Here is a 17,770-nt window from a genome sequence, read left to right on the forward strand (position 1 = left end):
CCCGCACCTGCCGGACGCCCACCCCCCGGCCCCGCCCCGGGTCCCCGTCACAGAGGCCGGGCCGCGCACTCACCCCGCACACCCCGCGGCGCCGGATCTCCAGCGTCACAGAGGCCGGGCCGCGCACTCACCCCGCACACCCCGCGGCGCCGGATCTCCAGCGCCCGCGCGCGCCTCCCTCCCGGTCCTTACGCCCGGGCGTAGCGCAGGTGGATCGGTTCTTACTGATGCAGAGCAAGCATCCCTGAGCTGCGTTCTCTGCGTCTTCAGGACCCACCCTTCCTCTAGGGGACAAACAGTTGTAAACGACTGGAAAGACACTGAGTACTGCGGTGGCTTCAGTTTGTGGCTTTTTGCAGACACCCATGCCCTAAGCAATGCCTTAATCCGTTTAAGCACCGCCTTAAAGATTGCTTCACTTGTTTTATGACCCTGTGGTTCTCGGAGACTGATGCCTTAAACAGGAGCGGGCCTTTTGGTACCTCTGAGGCATATGGGAGTGTCGGCTGTGCCCGTGTGTAAGGTTAATCCTGCTTTCAAACGGAGCACCTGGCTTAAATCATTAAAAGCAGAGTTCATGACCCTGTGTTTTAATTCCAGATAATTCACCATACTTTTGCTAATTTGTGTTTTATCGTCCTGTCTGAAAGTATCTCCCTTCTCACTTCAGACCTTCACTTCCTCCTCTTCCGTCATTTAGAGCTCCCGCCTTGCTTTTTCTGTGCCCCCGTTTTTGTCTGATCGCCTCTGGCTTCCAGTTAATTTCCTGTTGCTACCCCGCTTCACCCCACGCCCTCTCTCCCGCGTTCCAGGCTTTCTCCTGAGCTCCTTTGGATGCGGAGCCCAAGTTCACGCGCTCTTTGAAATCAGCCTCGTGCAGTACCCTCAGCGTGCCTGTCCCACACCTGTGCAAGATTGTGAGGAAACAGAGAAGCGGGACGGGGGGAAGAAATGGTGAGGACAGCGGCCCCAGGCTGCGCGCGTCCGTCTCCCGAGAGGTACGGCAGCTGCCCAGGAAGCAGCGTCGGGGGATACCGAATGGAAATTTTTCTTTTATTTTTATTTTAAAATTTTATCCTATATTGGAGTATAGTTGGTTAACAATGTTGTGTTCGTTTCAGGTTAGTTTCAGCAAAGTGATTCAGTTATACATAAACATCTATTCTTTTTCAAATTCTTTTCCCATTTATGTTATTACTGAGTGTTGAGTAGAGTTCCCTGAAAATTTTTGTCTTTTAACGAAGGAAAAGCTAACCAGCTTCTTTGTAAATCTCCAAACATTTCTCTTTTTTAAAAAAATTAATTTATTGATTGATTTATTTATTTTTGGCTGCGTTGGGTCTTCGTTGCTGCGCGCGGGCTTTCTCTAGTTATGGCGAGCGGGGGCTGCTCTTCGTTGCGGTGCGCGGGCTTCTCATTGCGGTGGCTTCTCTTGTTGCGGAGCACGGGCTCTAGGCGCTCAGGCTTCAGCAGTTGTGGCACACGGGCTCAGTAGTTGTGGCATACGGGTTCAGTAGTTGTGGCACATGGGCTTAGTTGCTCCGCGGCATGTGGGATCTTCCCGGCCCAGGGCTCGAACCCGTGTCCCCTGCATTAGCAGGTGGATTCTTAATCACTGCGCCACCAGGGAAGTCCTCCAAGCATTTCTAATTGCAGTTGGATTTGGTGAAACATGCCACCTTGAACCGTCGGGCAGTGCTCACCTTTTAAATTTTCTCACACGTGTTTTGTGAAAAATATTGGTAAGGCAGGTGGATATCAAATAGTAGAACCAATGCCCACCCTGTAGGCAGTTTGCAGTCTGGCTGACTTCATGGACTACTGACAGCCTTCCTTACTGGCTGACGAATTTGGTTACTTTTATTCTTTGACCTCACCAGCATGGTTTTCATCACCTCCCCTTTATCATGTTAAGGTAAGGCTATTTCTCTCACAGGTTATTTTGTACCTTAGGGAACCAGGATTACAGAGCTGAGAGAAGCTTGAGAATCTGTCAGGAGGCTTTAAAAATACAAATATCTGGCCTCATCTTACTGAATCAGAATCTGTGCCATTTTCTTCAACTGTTATTTTTAAAGAGCTCCCCTGGTGATTCTCATGCAGAGACTAGATCCAATGCATGTTATCTCAGAGAGCAGAGAATTTTATTAATTTTATTTTTCATGAAAACCTCCAGAGAAAGATAATCTGCAGCCCACATTCCCATGTTCAACCCTCCTTCCTGTCGAGAGATAACTTCCCTGTGGATCAATTAAATCCTCATCCTGTACTTAAGCTTATTTGTCCCTGTTTCTCCTTAGTGCAGAGATAATACCTAGTACTACCTGCTTGGAGTTTGGTTTGCAAAGGATTTTCTCATTTGAGATTTAAAAAAAAAAAGAGTTCATCCCTCAAAGATCACTTTTTAAAATTAACTGCTCACCTCTTCACTTTCCCTTTCCAGGATAAATGATCACATCCCTGTCCTGCACACACCCCACGCTTCTCCCGCATACCACTCAGCACAGTGTCTGGAACATAAACCCTCAATAGATATTGTACCTATCCTTATTCATTTTTTGCCTTAAAAAGTATTTCCTAAGTGTCTCTCAGCATCTGGAGTCTAGAATGAGAGGTGGGCTGGTCAGTGTTGAGTATGTGAGAATCTTGTTCGGTTGACGGAAAGATTTTTATACTCTTTCAGATCTGGTACTCAGATGTATAGAATCTGGTGACTGTGCCATTGTGGACTGGACATTTTAACATATTTTTTAAATCACAAGTTTTGAAAACTGGTGTGCCGTCATTTTAACAAAATGTGAATGAAATCATAAATTCTTATAAAAGCCTTTCATTTCCTAAGAGGTGTTATCCAGCTGACGATAGTTTGATGAGGACATTGCCTACTCCTCACAAATGCTGAGTGTCCTTTACAGGAGGGAGGGGGCCGGTCATGGAACTTTGTGCCTTTTGTTATATTTTAACCAAGGGACTTGTACAATTATGTATTTGAGCTTTTAAATTTTTCTTACATTAAGTTTATCCTAAAACAAATATTGTTTTAGAACTTATCTCACTGGAATTTGGATACAGAAGTACCCATTCCTGAAAATAAAAACCTCCCACCTGGAAGGGATGGTGCCACGGGTGGTAAGAAATCCTCGATGTGTCTATTTATATTTATACTTATAAATATATGAAAATTTATATTCTAATTTATAATATGAACAACGACTCATATTAAAGGGGGGCTCGTTTTGAATATCACCAGTTTTATGTACCTATTAATTGTCTTTTTTTTCATACACATTCTTTCAGACAAAATGAACAAGGTAAGGATAGGTATTTGGTTTTAAGTAATTCACAAAACATTATTTTAACATTACCATGTATGCTCCTTAAATAAAATTTCTTTCCTCAAAGTTAAACTTTAAAATTTTATTTCTATAGAGTTCTTCAAACAAGTCAAAGCCCTTATTTACTATTTTACAAGGCTGCAAATTGGGCATTAAATATCTTACTATATTACTTTTCTTCAACATAACAGTGTTATAAATGGAAATTAACATTGTAGTGAAGATAATGCTTTCCAGTCACTGCCAAAAGGGAAGTGGTCTCAGCCCTTAAGATATCTTGAAGCAGCCGAAATGGTTATATTTTGTTTTGAAGTAGTGAAAAAAAATGAATCTTTCATTTACTTTTTTTGATCAAAAATGAAACAGTTAACTTAATAAAATAAAGACAATCTTAATGATAGTCAAGGCTTATTAGTTAACACTGTTTAGTTGATGTTTATAAACAGATTATACTAATTCCTACTGAGGTCAGTAAAAACCGTTTATATGGATATGAGGGAGTATTATAGGACTTTACTATATATTGCTTGGTTAGAACAAGAACTGTACATTCTTAGAACAAGAGTCGGGAACAGAGATGTCATGTGTTTAAAAGTCTTCTGCTGCTTTATAGAACCATTTGGAAATTCCAGTAGAGCAACTCATGCTGGAACTTACTTTGTCAGAGCCTGCTCCCAAAAGAACACAGGTAGGGTTTTATTCATCACACTCTGAAAGTATTATTTTTTTAAAAAAAGACATGCAGTTACTGACTAAAATGTTGTCCATGGTTTTCCTGTTCTTAGAATAGTAAACAAGGGGTATTCCAGTTATGGAGTTATCCTCTCAACAAAGGAAGTGCCACGGAGAACAGGTGAGAGAATATTTATGTTTGTAAACCCCTAAATTACTGAAATAAATCTAAGTACAGATGAGTTAACTGCTCAGCTGAAGTACGAGGCCAAAAAACAAACAGAAGAAAAAAAGTATTGTGTGCAAGTAGTTATAGCGGAAGTTATAGCGACGCTCCCTAAGATAGGACATGGCTGGCAGACAGCACAGTATGTGGTGAAGAGGTGACTGGGCCTTTACCGGGAGGGTCTAGATGGAGAGAGTTTGGACTTCCCGTTCGAGTGAAAAGGAACCGTAATAGGAAAGTAATAATTCACGTGCCAGGAATGATTTTCGTTCCTTACGCATATTAACTCATTTAACCCTCAGGACAGTCCTGCAAGGGAGGTGCTGTTGTCATTGTCCCTGTTTTACGGGTGAGGACATGGAAGCAGGTGACAGGTACCAGATGGTTGAACCAGAATGTGAAGGCTTGGTTCATGCTCTCACACCCCCTTCCCTGCTTCAGTCCCTTCCTGGGATTTGAATTCTTACTTTTTGCTTCTTAAACTTTGGTGTGCGTGAGAACCAGCTAGAAGCCTTCTTCAAAATGAAGGTTACTGTAATTGGGAAATTAACATGTATCGAGCACCGCCGAAATTAACATGTATCGAGCACCGCTGGGTGTTGCTTTTACATAGCGTATTATTTAAAGGGGATGCTGAGTTGCGTTCCTCTCTTTTGTCGACACAGTTTTAACAACTGTGTGGTTGGGTCCCTTGACAGCCGCTGGCTCTTCGGCTGAGGATTCTCCCCTGTGTGGCTCGGGACACAGCTCACCTAGCGCTAACATTGAGGGGAGAACCAAGAGGCGCGAAGGGGATTGTAGTGACTCATGTCCTGGGGATGCGGGAGGTGATGGGGGGAGGAAGCCTGCTTTAAGAGAAGGAACTCAAAGGAAGAGGTCAGGTGACGTGAGAGGACGTAAATGAGTCGGCAGAGCGCAGGGGTTGGAGACGTGAACGTGGGACCCAATGCCAGGGTTTAATCCCAGCTCCACCACCTATGAGATGAGCGATCTCAGCCAGTCTGGGCCTCAGTTCTCTCATCTGTCAAAGGTAGAGAATGAAACTGCCGACCTCATGGGGCTGTCGTGAGGACGAAACAGAATCACGCGTTTGGTGGGTGTTCGTGATTGATACTGGGGAGGCCTGGTGATGGTGCAGAGTTGGAAGCTTGGGGTCAGTGAGACACTTTACTACTGAGATGTTTCTCCTCAATATGCTGTCAACAAGGAAAGAATAAAAGTCACCATAGCTTTCATTTAGTGTTTAACAATTTGCAAAGTACATTCATATAATAGACCACCTCCAGGGTGGGTATTCTAATTTCCATTTTGCCCCTTGGTGGCAAAGCGGTTCAAGCTTAGGTCTTCCGCATCCAGATGCCATGCTTTTTTTGTTTTTAACTGTACTACATGGATTGTGTCTGTTATCAGTTATAGATATAAGGTGATTTTCCTGTGATTTTTCAGAGGCAAGTCAGTAAAGCTGGAGTATTTATTAGCTAAGTAAAAATTTTTGTATTATTTTCTGTACTTTTCAAAATCCTTCAAGACTGCTTTGTTGTCTTTAGTGTAAATTGGCTTTAAAAGCAGCAGGAAGATAATGGGGCTATAAATATGTCAATTAACGCATCAGATCTTTCCGTGGCAGTATTTCTAGTAAGCACTAACTGTAAACTCAGTATTCTGTGGCCGGGCTTTCTTGCAGTGTTCATTTGATCCTAAAATAAAAGATGAACATTACAATAGACTCTATCTGGGATAATTTTTGTTTGATAGACATTGTTTTGCTTCCTTTGTTGTTAGAATACGTTTTAAAAAACCACAGTGGCTAAAGTAGAAGCCCTTCTTAAGTAACCTAACTACATTCTTTGAGAGTTTCCTTTTATCTAATTCTGGGTAAATAAGCATTTCACTATAATTTCAATTTGAGTTGGATAGCCTCCTTTTCAGGCATCGTAGTTGAACGTACAATATATCATAGGCAAATAGCTGTAATTAGACACTTTCAGCCTAGTGGCCATTCATAGCCAGTTAGCCATTTGTAGGTATAATGATCTAGTCACCTGTGCATGTACAAAGGGATGCCCAATTACTGTTTTAATCTGTACTTTAAAAAATGTATATAGCTGTATATAATTAGAGCATGTTTGAAAATTAACATGTTTCTGTTACAGATAGATACACATATGCCATTGGGAACCAAACATTAGCTAGTCTTCGATAGGGTTTCTTATTCATCATCATTTTAATAGCATTTTAATTCTAGGCAACCAACCATTCATTAAATAAATCATTTTTTAAGGGATTTCAAAAAACCTTCAGTGGAAACTGGCTGTAATGTGACCAGTAATCACATAAGGCTCTTCGCTGTGAACCACTCACTAACAAGTGCTTCAGTGGACAAGCCAGTTGGCTCCTACCCTGCCCTGCAGACACCATTAAGTCACTGCTGGCCTTATGCTGATGGACACTTTTTTAAGGACAGAAATGAGCCTCATATTAATTTATGCTCAACTCTAGGAAACAACAGTGGCGAACTTTTAACTGCGCCAAATTGGAATCTGAAGTATGGAAACAGCAGTGTGGAAGAAAATTTAACAGATGAAAGTGATCTATCAGAAAATGAAAAAGCAAATGATACTTTACTCAGCTATTTTAAAAAGATGGACCTGAACCTAAAGCCAGAAACAATAGAAAATGTTGAAGACTCTTTCACAGAAGAACCAAGTGAAGTATTTCCATATCCTGATTTCCTTCCCCCTCCTTTCAATACCCTGGACTTGCACAAATTAGCCATCTCAAAATCTGAAAATTGGAAAATGACAACAGAGCCTCTAGACAGCTCTCTGGAACATTTGGCAGCTCGTTTACGGGACTTAAAGAGATTGCAGCGCATGACTATTCAAAGAGAACGGCCGAGACTGCAGACCTCCTTCCGTGCTCCCTTAGCCACCGAACAGCCCTCTTCCTCCAAAACCATACCCAGAATGAGACAGCCCAAACCTTCCGACTCCGTGGGTCTTCAGACAACTTGTGTAGAGAAAAGTCACGAGGAAAGGAAAACCAATTCTGGTTCTTGCAAGCTTGAATACAATGCTTCCAAGTGGAATTGCAGCCGTGCTGGGAAGTACAAGTGGAATTCTAGACCAGCTCTGAAAACCTCACCCACCACAAAACAGGTGATTGCAGCTTACGACGACTTTAAGAACCCCAAGGTCTCCATTTTAAACCCGTGCCGAGAACTCAGCCAAGCCTGCTCCTGCCGAGACAGCTCGGGTGCTGGTTAAAATGGTCTCCACCAGATGTCTGCCACCAAAGTCTCCTCCACCAGTTTCACCTACACCTCTGTCTTTTCCTGAAAATCAGAGGGAAGAAATTAAGGCACCACCAAGGACCAGAAAGAAACTTTACCGAAAAGACATGGTACTGAACAGACCATTCTGTATTCAGAAGCTAAACTGTTAATCACCTTCGTTGATAGCTAAGGATAAGTGCTCACCCATCGACCAAAAATAACTTTTCTTTCCTGCATCTCAACGTGAGCAGGTCTATTCCAAGAAGCCTGGCAAAAATATGGTTCCTCATCCCGAGGTACAGGTATTACACACACACACACACAATTCCTGAATGTGCTGTGGAGTGGAACTTGGGACAGTCGCAGCTGAGATGTCTACATATAAACCAAGGGCTTCCCTGATGACGTATTTGAGTCTCTTACATGTTATGTTTCAAAGGAATGTTTCACTTGGAAAACCGTTCTGTTCAGGGTGGTTCTTGTTTCCCAGTGTGATTCCATCATCAATAAATGGCTGATAGATTTATCGCTGGTACAATTATTCTTTTATTCTGTTCTATTAAACAATCATGAGAGTCAGTGATTTTTCTTCTTTTTTGAATTGAAGTAGAGTTGATTTACCGTGTTGTGTTAGTCTCAGGTACACAGGAAAGTGACTCAGTTATACATATATATGTATATATTTTTTCAGATTCTTTTCCATTATTACAAGATATTGAATATAGTTCCCTGTGCTATACATTAGGTCTTTGTTGTGTATCTGTTTTGTATCTAGTAGTGTGTATCTGTTAATCCCAAACTCCTAATTTATCCCTTCCCCTTTGGTAAACCATAAATTTGTTTTCTGTGTCTGCGAGTCTGTTTATGTTTTGCAAATAAGTTCGTTTGCGTCATTTTTTAAGATTCCACATATAAGTAACATCATGTAGTATTTGTCTCTCTCAGTGATTTTTTTTTTCCTCCACTGGTACCCTTTGCTTCTTTCCCTTCCCATCTCGACAAATCTCCTTTGTCTGTCATTTTGACCTAAACTTTGGGTATTTGCTTGGCCATTAAAAGCTAAAGAAGTTGCTATTTTGTTAAATTAACATACAAGATCCTCTAGGTCCTCCCATGAATCCTTAGAAACTTTCCCTTCCCCAGGCCCTTTGTCATATACAGGAAAGCAAGATCATTTCTCTTTGGGGCCTAGCTACAGGTTCAGGCTTGAAACAACCCGCTTCCCTCAGATCTCAATTGTTTTAGGATATTGAAGAAAAATGGGAGAAGGCCACTGTCCACAGAGCAGCCCAAATCTCTCAGTTCATGGGATTTTCCCCCAAGGCTCTTTGTTGCTGGAAGTGTTAACCTTGGTTAGATAAAGCTCAGACAGCCAGAGCTTACTTACCTCATTAACCGGTGAGAAAGGGAAACTATGACACTTCACTGTACTTAAGAGTCAGGGAAACAAAAAAGGAGAGTCCTGGTTTCTCCCGGAGGCCTACGGAAACAGAATCTTTGGGAGTCGGGCCCAGGGATCCACTCTGCAGAAGAAGGCATCCCAGGTGATCCTATTGCAGGTGGTTCTTGGAACAACATATTTGAAAAACACTGTAAAGGGGAAAACCCGGTGTGACACGCGTGGATCAGAGTTTGGATACTTTGGGGGGTAGTGGGCTTTGGTTTCGGTGGATGGTGAGTGAGTTCAAATTAGTTTTCATTTAACATTAAAACACACACACACATGATTAAAACCTCAAACATTACCAAAAGGGAAAGGCTTCTTCCCACCCCCAAACTCCTCCCCGGCACTAAGGCAGTCAGTATTAAGCTTCTGTGTATCATCCCCCTAAATTAGATGGAATATTCGGGTTAGGGATGGGTGAGATGATTGAAGGGACAATTGAAATAAATGTCGAAGAGGCAACTTGTTTGCAACAAGAGGTAGCTTGTTTCCTCTATTCTATCGTCAGGAAAAGAACAAGGCTCAAATAGTATTTAGAGGCAGGGCTCAGAGTATGCTTAGCTTTTAGGTTAATTTCAAAGAACGTTCTGGAACCTCATCAACAGCAGTAACAAATAAACTTAGTTGTTCAGGATCCCTTATTATAATAGACTTTTACCTAAATCCCATAGAATTAGTGTCTTTAGCCAAATGGCGTAACATCCCATTCACAGACTGTAATACAGACATGGACTTGTACTTTCACTCAGTTCCAACCTGCAATGACCTTCCTCGTTTCCTCCACCAGCTCTCTTTACTCCTGCCTACAATTCTGAGTCCTGAACCTTACGTACCAGCCCTTTGTATCCATTCTCATTTTCTTCTTTCTTTACGTGTTTCGATTTTTAGCCCCTCACCTGTAGAGCTGGAATGAGCTAGTTTTTCCTTGTAAACCCTTCAGGAAGGGGCATGCATTTTGTCCACTGCTGCAGCCCGGTCACTGCTTGGCAGGTGGTAGACATCCTTTAAGGCGTTTGACTGGAGTGGACTTCACCCGTCACAGAGGGCTGTGACGTTCGCAAAGCAGCTTCGAGCACTGGCTCCCAGGCTCTGCCGCCGCTAACAGCCCCAACTCCCCAGGCAGATTCCCTAACCTCTCTGTTCTTCACTTACCCAATTTGTAAAGCGAGTAGGATAGGATACCTTTTATCTCATATAATCACGTGAGATCAAGTCAATGAAGTGCCTGGCAAACTCAGGCACGTCATCAGGGAGAGTAGGAAGGGCGCAGGAGGGCAGAGCGGTTGGTGGGCTGCCCCGGCACTGGACTGTCACCGGATTGACAAGCGCACGATAGACCGTCAGCGTCCCACTTCTCGGGAGGCACGTGCCGGGCCCTGGGGACCTGGTATGGAGTGAGGCACATAACACCCTGGCTTCCGGAAAGACCAGCAGTGGGACCGGGCGTGGGGGAGGGCGGGAAGCAGGAGGCGTGCGCGGAGTGTCTGCCGGGGGCTCCACGAGAATGCCGCGCTGAAGGATTTCGTCTCTTGGAGTGAGGGGTGCGGGAACACTGATTCTGGGCTTTGATGCCTTAGAGGTAGGTAATGGCAAATTCCTCATTGGGAACATAACCAGACTGTTTTATTTAGGGTGCCATTGGACCTAAAAAAATAAAATAAAAAGAAAGTAACAACTGAAACACCTACCAGGTAGCTTTCAGTTAAGAGTCCCAAATGGCTCTAAATGTAGTTATGTAAACGCTGTTAGCAGCACTGCTAAGACTTCAATTATGAGGCAAAGGGACTAGTAATTATGTAACATGTCTGGAGCACTTGGTTAAAACAGAGTTGCTGGGATTCTCTTTCCGGCGTTTAAACCCAGGCCCCAGAACGAGGCACCGCGTACAACGATGGGGGAAAACAGGCAACAGATGCAAACCGGTGAGGAGAAAAACTCACCACGGGGGGGGGGGGGGGGACAATTATCAACAAATTCAAGACATTTTGCTACTTCCCAGACCTGCTGGAAGTCAACTTCTACCACTGTTTTTGCAGAAACATTTGGCAAAGTTTGCAACAGACACGTACAAAGTAATCCTGCTCAGGAAATTCTAGTTAACTCTGGCTTGCCGGCTTGCTCGTGGATCCCACGTTTAGCCTCCGGCACTGACACTTCTTCTTGGCTCCTTTCCGGGTCTTAACTGAGGTAGAGTCTGAGTTTCTCATCCGTAGAAGAAAGCCCGTGCTGAAAGTTGCCATCAACCTAAATCCACCCTGCATACTACTTCCCCTAAATAAAAACAGGATCTCATGACCCCTGCCCATCACTTTGGAGAGATGACTACGTAGCCCTTAGTCTTGTACCAGGCCGAACAGGAAACACGCCCGGGGCTTTGACACGAAGGCTCTCCAGAGCCGCTGCCACTCAGCCCGTCGCTCCAACCACCACGACCTGACCAGACGGCCTGGCCAGCCACCGCTGGCAGGGGCTCCAGCTGGGTCGGACGTGCTCTACAAAGCCAGTCTGGGCCTCTGCCCTCCGCCCTCCGGTCCTGTTTTGCGTGTGCTGAAGGTTCACACGACCTCCCTGTTCCTCTTAAGCATTTCATCACTGTTCTGTTTAAAGCTGAAGACAGTTCCTTAGGAGAAAATAAAGAACGGGCAGAAGCGGACAGGGGTCCAATACTCGTCAGGCTTCCCTGCCTGCAATGAACTGACTGATTTAAGTCATTACGGGAAGGGGTCATCCCGTTACGCATCGTTTCTCTCCCTAGGAAAAGGGAAGCAAGCATGTGTGGCGGGAACGAGAACACAGCACCCTCTGGCGTGTGTTCTGCGCTCCGCGGCTTGCAGGCTGTCTCCGGGCTGCAGGCTCCGAGCGCGGGTCCGCTCGCTCGGCGGGACCTCCTCCCCACCCTCCCCTGCGTGAGACTCACAAAGCCTGCTGGACGTCTTCCGACAACTTTCCCTAACGTGGCAGTTCCCAGTCATATCTGAGCACAAAACACTTCGCAAAGCACATCTATGAAGATCAGGTAAGAAAGAGTGCTTCTGACCTAAAGCTAAATGCAAGATACCAAACTCGAGCAATGAAAACTCAGGAGGCAGTATGGTAACAAGAGGCACATTTTATTACATTTTCCTAATAAGTCAACTGGGAACATTGCTGCTGAAATGCAACTTACAATTCAAATGACACTGGGAATAATTAGGGTACATGTCAAGTATTTTCAGAGATGAGCTTCCATATCTTGATCACTAAATGGAAAGATTCTTCAGAAGAAGAGTCCCTTACCCTACACACAGGAGAAGAAAAATTAAAGATACCATGATGATATCTATCAAAATAACTGGAACGCATTTTAAAAGTCAATTTAGTGTACACGAGTTGACGTGTAAAACACATGAATTTGTAGTGAACATTTCTATAAGGACATTTCGTCTCAGAAAAGAATGATAAAATTCACGTTAAATATACGCCTGAACTAGGATTCTATGAAAAAGAAAACACTTTATTTTGTGAGGCCCAGTTTCTGACAATGTCATGATAACTGACACAAGGTAACTGCGCATGTGATATCTGGCTTCTTTCCTATCTCGACATTTAAAAGGGGATTCCCTCAACTGCTCGGCCTAAATCTGAAGACACGGGATGCCCGTTTCAGAGATTCTCCTTCTCCCCCGGCCAGCTACAGAAGTCCAGGTGAAGGGGAGGGGGAAGAATGCAAAAAGGGACAAACCTGAGAACTTTGCACCTCACTGCCTCCACCACATACCCAAAACACTGTGACTGTAAAAATGTCCTGAGTATTTGTTTTAGTCAGGAAAAGAAAGTGGTAATTATAATGGCAAAAAACAGTTTTTTTTAAACACAAAATTATTTTGAGAAAAAGTAGAATGGAATGAAGCAGGCACTGGGGAATCAAGAAACAGGACGCTATTAATAAGGACTTGAAGGTGAGGGTGAATACAAATGCTGGGAGGGTCTTAAAATTTATGACAAGACACTCCCTTAAAAACCCTGACATTGCAGCCTCATTTCTGATGATAACCTTCGAGAACAGGTCTACCCAAAGCACGGTGTCTAAAATGTGTACGCTCAACTATCCCCCCAACTACAGAGAGAACGATGCCATCTTTGTGGGTTACGTCCCAGGACTTCTGGACCCTGAAGTCTCACAATCACTTGGCATCATTTTTGCCATAAAGTGAAATACAGCAAGACCTTCGTGAGAGTAACTACACAGCAGCTGACCGCGCGTCTGCAGAGGACGGTCCATGCCCTGGGCCCACCTAGCAGAGGGCTTGCGGAGCTCCACGTCTCTCTGCCTCAGAACATTACAGACTCCAATACAATTACGCGTGTGTGGACAGACACTGCTTACAGGGCTCCTTTCAAGTAGATAAATCAAGGAATGCTGAGTTCGGGAACTTCAAAGATCTACGGACCGTGCCCTCGCCATCTCCCTTAGGAAGGAACGCTGGCAGTGCTCTGGGTATCTGGTCTACTTCAAGACCGCGCCCGGAGCACCGGCTGAACACAGACACCGCGGGTGAGCTGGAGAAGAGGGCGCCCCAGGCGCTGAGCAGCGCTCTCGGGCTCCTTCCGACCATCTGCACCAGCCAAGGAGACGTGGCACCGCACGGGGGCGGCTGCCTTCAGACCGAGGCTCTTCCGCCGGCTACTGTCTTTCTAATTATCCTCAGGGACCAATTTTGACAACCACGTGTGATGTGGAACCTCACCACCCACACGGCCAACAGCACCAGATCTGACCACCATTCTCATCCTGGGGGTGGGGGGGGAAGCGGGGGAGAGGCAGGACGCGTGATAAAGCGAAAACTTTACAATGAGCACAGGGGCGCCGCTCTAAGCCCCCAACAGTAATGCACCCCAAATCATAATGCTGAAAACTAAAAAGCTAGACAGAAATTAAATGGAGGATTCTTTTTTTTTTTAATCTTTTATAGGACAGAAACCTTAGCTCATGTCTTCTGGTGTCATCATCTTCCACTGAGCTGCACCTAAAACACAAAGAACAAGTAACAAGCAACTTTGTTTTTTAAAGAACACGCAACAGTTTTGAAGGCATAAGATGAACTGTCTCTAAGTGGAAGTTAACTTACTTAAATAAGTATATAAAATGAAGCCATGAAAATCACCAGAAACATACGGACGCTAACTATCAATATTCTGAGTGAAAATGACCGGGAGAGGCCTGACCATGCAGCACTGTCACCAAGGTAAACAGCGGTGGGAAAGTCACCACCCGTTCATTCAGGTAGGAAAGCTGCACCTGTGGCGCCTTGTTTACAAGGCGTCGCCACCTGAGGATGAGAACCACCTGGCGTTTATGTCAGTTTACGTCTGAACCACGAGGAGACGGGGGTACAGAGTCAAAGCTGGCCTATCGTATCACCTATCACCTTCCTGGCTGTAGTGCATTTCATGCCTTTAAATGGAGGACAACCCACCAGAAGAATGCTGCTACTCTGATTTCCACTCTTGGATGCACCAAAATGTGCATGCTTGTTGTAATTAGGTGCCTGGGTGAATAAAAAAATCCCATTTACAATTTAAAAATATTATTTAAACCCCTAAAATCTGATGATTTTCCACATTCCTCAGGGAGACAAGCATTAATTTTACCACCCAAACAGAAAAGATTACATACATTTCTGAAAATTCTCTGCTATCATGTTAAAAAATACTAATTTCTTCGTGCTGCAAAACCAAACCGATTTACATGATTTTGTTTTAAATTGTTGCTAAATGTTTATCTACACATGCTGTCAGAAATAACCTTGTTAGGAAGGTGAAGCTGGTGTCTCAGCAAATCAGACCCCTTGGAGAAGGCGGTGAGTGGCCTGTGCCCCGTTTTCCTTTTTCTCTTTCCGCACCATCAGAAGGAAAAGTGAGAAAATAGCAGAAACATTAGTTAAATCCTGAATTATACCCCATAACCTACAGGAATTACCTCACTACACTGAAAGCTGACAATACTGGTAGAATTTTTTGATGAAATAATTAGGACCCTAGTTATTAATAAAATGATAACCTTCTGGCTAGGTTTACCCCTTTAACAAATAATTCTTTCAGTTAAAGACTTAAAGGAAGAAACGCAAGGTTGCTTTTAACTCTACATCGTTTACCTGACTTACCAGCACTGAAGACAACAACTTTTAAAAATGGCTACAAATGCCTTGTTCACAAAAGACTTTATTACCTAGTGATGCACACTGAGAGCGTACAGAGATCTGCGTGGCCCGCCGCCACACGCAGCAGAACAACCTTCACTGTACAGGGAGTGAGCGTCAGCTGTTTATGCAATAGACACACCTTAACGCCACATCCTTAAAGGAAAGCTTCACTTACAAAAGGAAGAAAAGGTAAAGAAGCAATTACCGCTTTTAAAAAGCAGCTGCTTTGTTCAAGAGTGGAAGGTTTATGCCTGTATTGAAAGACAACATGATCACAAATAATGAAAACAATGAACAAACGAAAAACACTTTTACCATAAAGCAGTACACTTTCAAAATGACATACAAATAGTTAAAAACTTCATTATGTTGTCTATCTCACTTTTAAATATGAGGACTTCCAGAATCAGGCCTCAACATTTGTTATTAGTAAATGAAAACTACGCATTGTTTCTATGTCACTAGGAACTGTATTTAAACAAAATGTATATAAAGTCTATAGCAAGTTGATTTAAAAAAAATTAAAGTTAATAAGAAACAGTACACTGAAGGCGCTCTATCCATCAAGCGCATACTCTTCAAATTTCAAATGTGATGAACAGAACAGAAATTGTAACTATGCCACAGTTGCAATGCCAAAAAATAAAACGAGATCAGTTATCACACATGCAGGGAATTCCGCCACAAAGCTAATGTCCCTCATTTGTCAATTGTTCCAATAAAATAACATCTTAAAACACCAGTGATGTTGATGGTTTAGCTTACCTTCAGTGTACTGAATGCTGTACACAACCTGCTTTAAAAGAGGAGGCCATCCCTGCAGGCAGGCTCAAGAAGGAACAGGCCCCTTCGGCACTGACTACCCAGGGCATGCTGCTGTGGCCTGCACACACACACCTAGGAAAACGTGAATATAAACAGCATTTACGCTGGCCTTTTTACCTGGAGACCAAAACGAAGCCAAGTTTGCTAAAAATAAATCAACCACCCAGTATTACTGCTCATTTTATAACAGATGCTTTTGTCTTTTACGTGAACTGCAACCACTTACATTAGCATCGTAATTCTGTGCAGTCTTGGCAACTGAAACATTTCTACAGTGAAATTTCACATACGACACAGAACAGATTAACTAACATTTCTAAAAGAAATATCACCCTTGGTGTTAATTCAAATATATCATGCTTCCTCAAATTTGCAGGAGAAATATTTATAAGTTTATATACATTAATGAACTGCTGTGAAATTTCTTCAGTCTTTGTATTTAATTACTCAAACCCTTGGAGCTTCTTCATCTCGCTTAAATCTTCTCCTGGATGAAGGCATGCTGTAGGGCCTGGTTGATGCTAATCCGTTTAGCTGGGTCCAACATTAGGATCTGGTCCAACAAGTCCTTCAGCTGGTGCACTTTTTTACGTTGGTCTTCAGGAAGTCGCTGGCACCCAATCAAGTCAGCCAACAGGTCCTTAGTTGGATTAATGGTGCTCATGACAGTAACTTTCTCCTACAAATAATTTTTTAAATGTGTATCTCTAAATAAATTACTAAACATATATAACCTAAAAAACTTGAATGAGAAAGGGTCAACCCCAAGTTAGCTATGATAGTTTAAACATCATTCTGTAATTTAATTTTATGAACAGATCAGAATGACAACAGAAAGGAATTCTGAGAATTCAAAAACCTAGTTAAGTGATTAAGGTCAGGATGGGGTGTGAACAAAGGCATGGAGGTCTGGAACAAGCAGCATGCCCGCTGGCCTACTGCCAGGTGTGGGATGGTGGGGTCCATGGAGTCGTGAGGAGGGGGAACCGCTGAGGACGGCAGTCTTTCTGAGGAGTTAAATACATTATCTTATAGGTAAGAGGGCGCCAAGAAAGAATTTTTAAGCAGGGAGAGTAACACGATCGGATTTGTTTTCAAAAAGATCACTGGCAGCAGTATGGAAGCAGGAGGGGAAGCCAGACCAAGAAAGGGACCCAAGGAGAGAGAAAAGGGCCTAAATACGATAAAAATAAACTCATTATACTAGGCAAACATTTTAAAATCTTTTCCATAACCTGACGTGTCTTATTCAGGAACTGGCCGACTGCAACAGGAATTATTTTTATTGTTTTAAAATACTCGCATCTCCTAGAACCACCCGGCACGCAATCCGTTAACAATGAGATCATCATCTAATGTAGCACACCTAAAGGACACTTACCCTCTCTGTTACTTTATCAACTTCTATGTACATGAAGTTGAGGTTTTGATCAAAATGTTGGTCTTTAAATACGCCTTTCCGAATCATCTGGCAATAAAACAGAACAGTTGGATTTTGAGCTCTTAGACAACACTGGTAGTCTGGTCTACCGATGACCCCAATACACAAGGCACACAAGTGTTCCTGTTTAGTGTCTCTGGGTTTGCTTCCTTATTCGAGAATGATCTCCGATTGCTTGTTCTCGAGAGAATAACACCTTTGGAAAAGCTCAGACGAACGCTGTACCTAAGACTGCTTAACAACAGGAAGTTCTATTTTCCCGGGCAGTGACTTAAACCAATTGCAGTAAGTACCATGCTGTGCTTTCACTATTCAACACTGAAGACTAAGTGAGCAGAGACTTACGTCAGCGGCTCTTAGGAAAGATACCA

General features: G+C 43.3%; 2 protein-coding genes across 14 annotated transcripts in view; one reads left to right on the forward strand and one right to left on the reverse strand.

Annotated features, from left to right (window-relative positions):
• The first annotated feature begins 493 nt into the window (after positions 1–493).
• FAM217A (family with sequence similarity 217 member A) lies at positions 494–8,077 on the forward strand. The gene is given in 8 exon segments (XM_024738723.1): positions 494–518; positions 826–998; positions 3,045–3,129; positions 3,298–3,311; positions 3,949–4,023; positions 4,121–4,188; positions 6,515–7,459; positions 7,461–8,077. Coding segments are annotated over 8 exon segments (1,653 nt in total). The 3' UTR covers positions 7,729–8,077.
• Positions 8,078–12,042: 3,965 nt separating this feature from the next.
• Positions 12,043–17,770, reverse strand: part of PRP4K (pre-mRNA processing factor kinase PRP4K) — a 39,148-nt gene continuing 33,420 nt past the window's right edge. The window contains exons 14-18 of one of the 13 annotated variants that reach the window (XR_003002356.1): positions 17,340–17,426; positions 14,737–16,637; positions 14,408–14,479; positions 13,913–13,957; positions 12,043–12,228 (exon numbers count right to left, since the gene is read on the reverse strand). Coding sequence is in view for 1 of the 13 variants with exons in the window: in XM_024738402.1 (XP_024594170.1) it covers positions 16,434–16,637; positions 17,340–17,426 (291 nt within the window). In the remaining 12 variants the exon portion in view is untranslated. Of the gene's footprint in view, positions 16,638–17,339; positions 17,427–17,770 lie in introns of all 13 variants that reach the window. The other 12 variants (XR_003002358.1, XR_003002357.1, XR_003002355.1 and 9 more) reach the window with 12 other exon arrangements.

Source organism: Neophocaena asiaeorientalis, unplaced genomic scaffold, assembly GCF_003031525.2.
Source record: "Neophocaena asiaeorientalis asiaeorientalis breed wild unplaced genomic scaffold, Neophocaena_asiaeorientalis_V1.1 scaffold307, whole genome shotgun sequence".
Lineage (NCBI taxonomy): Eukaryota > Metazoa > Chordata > Mammalia > Artiodactyla > Phocoenidae > Neophocaena > Neophocaena asiaeorientalis.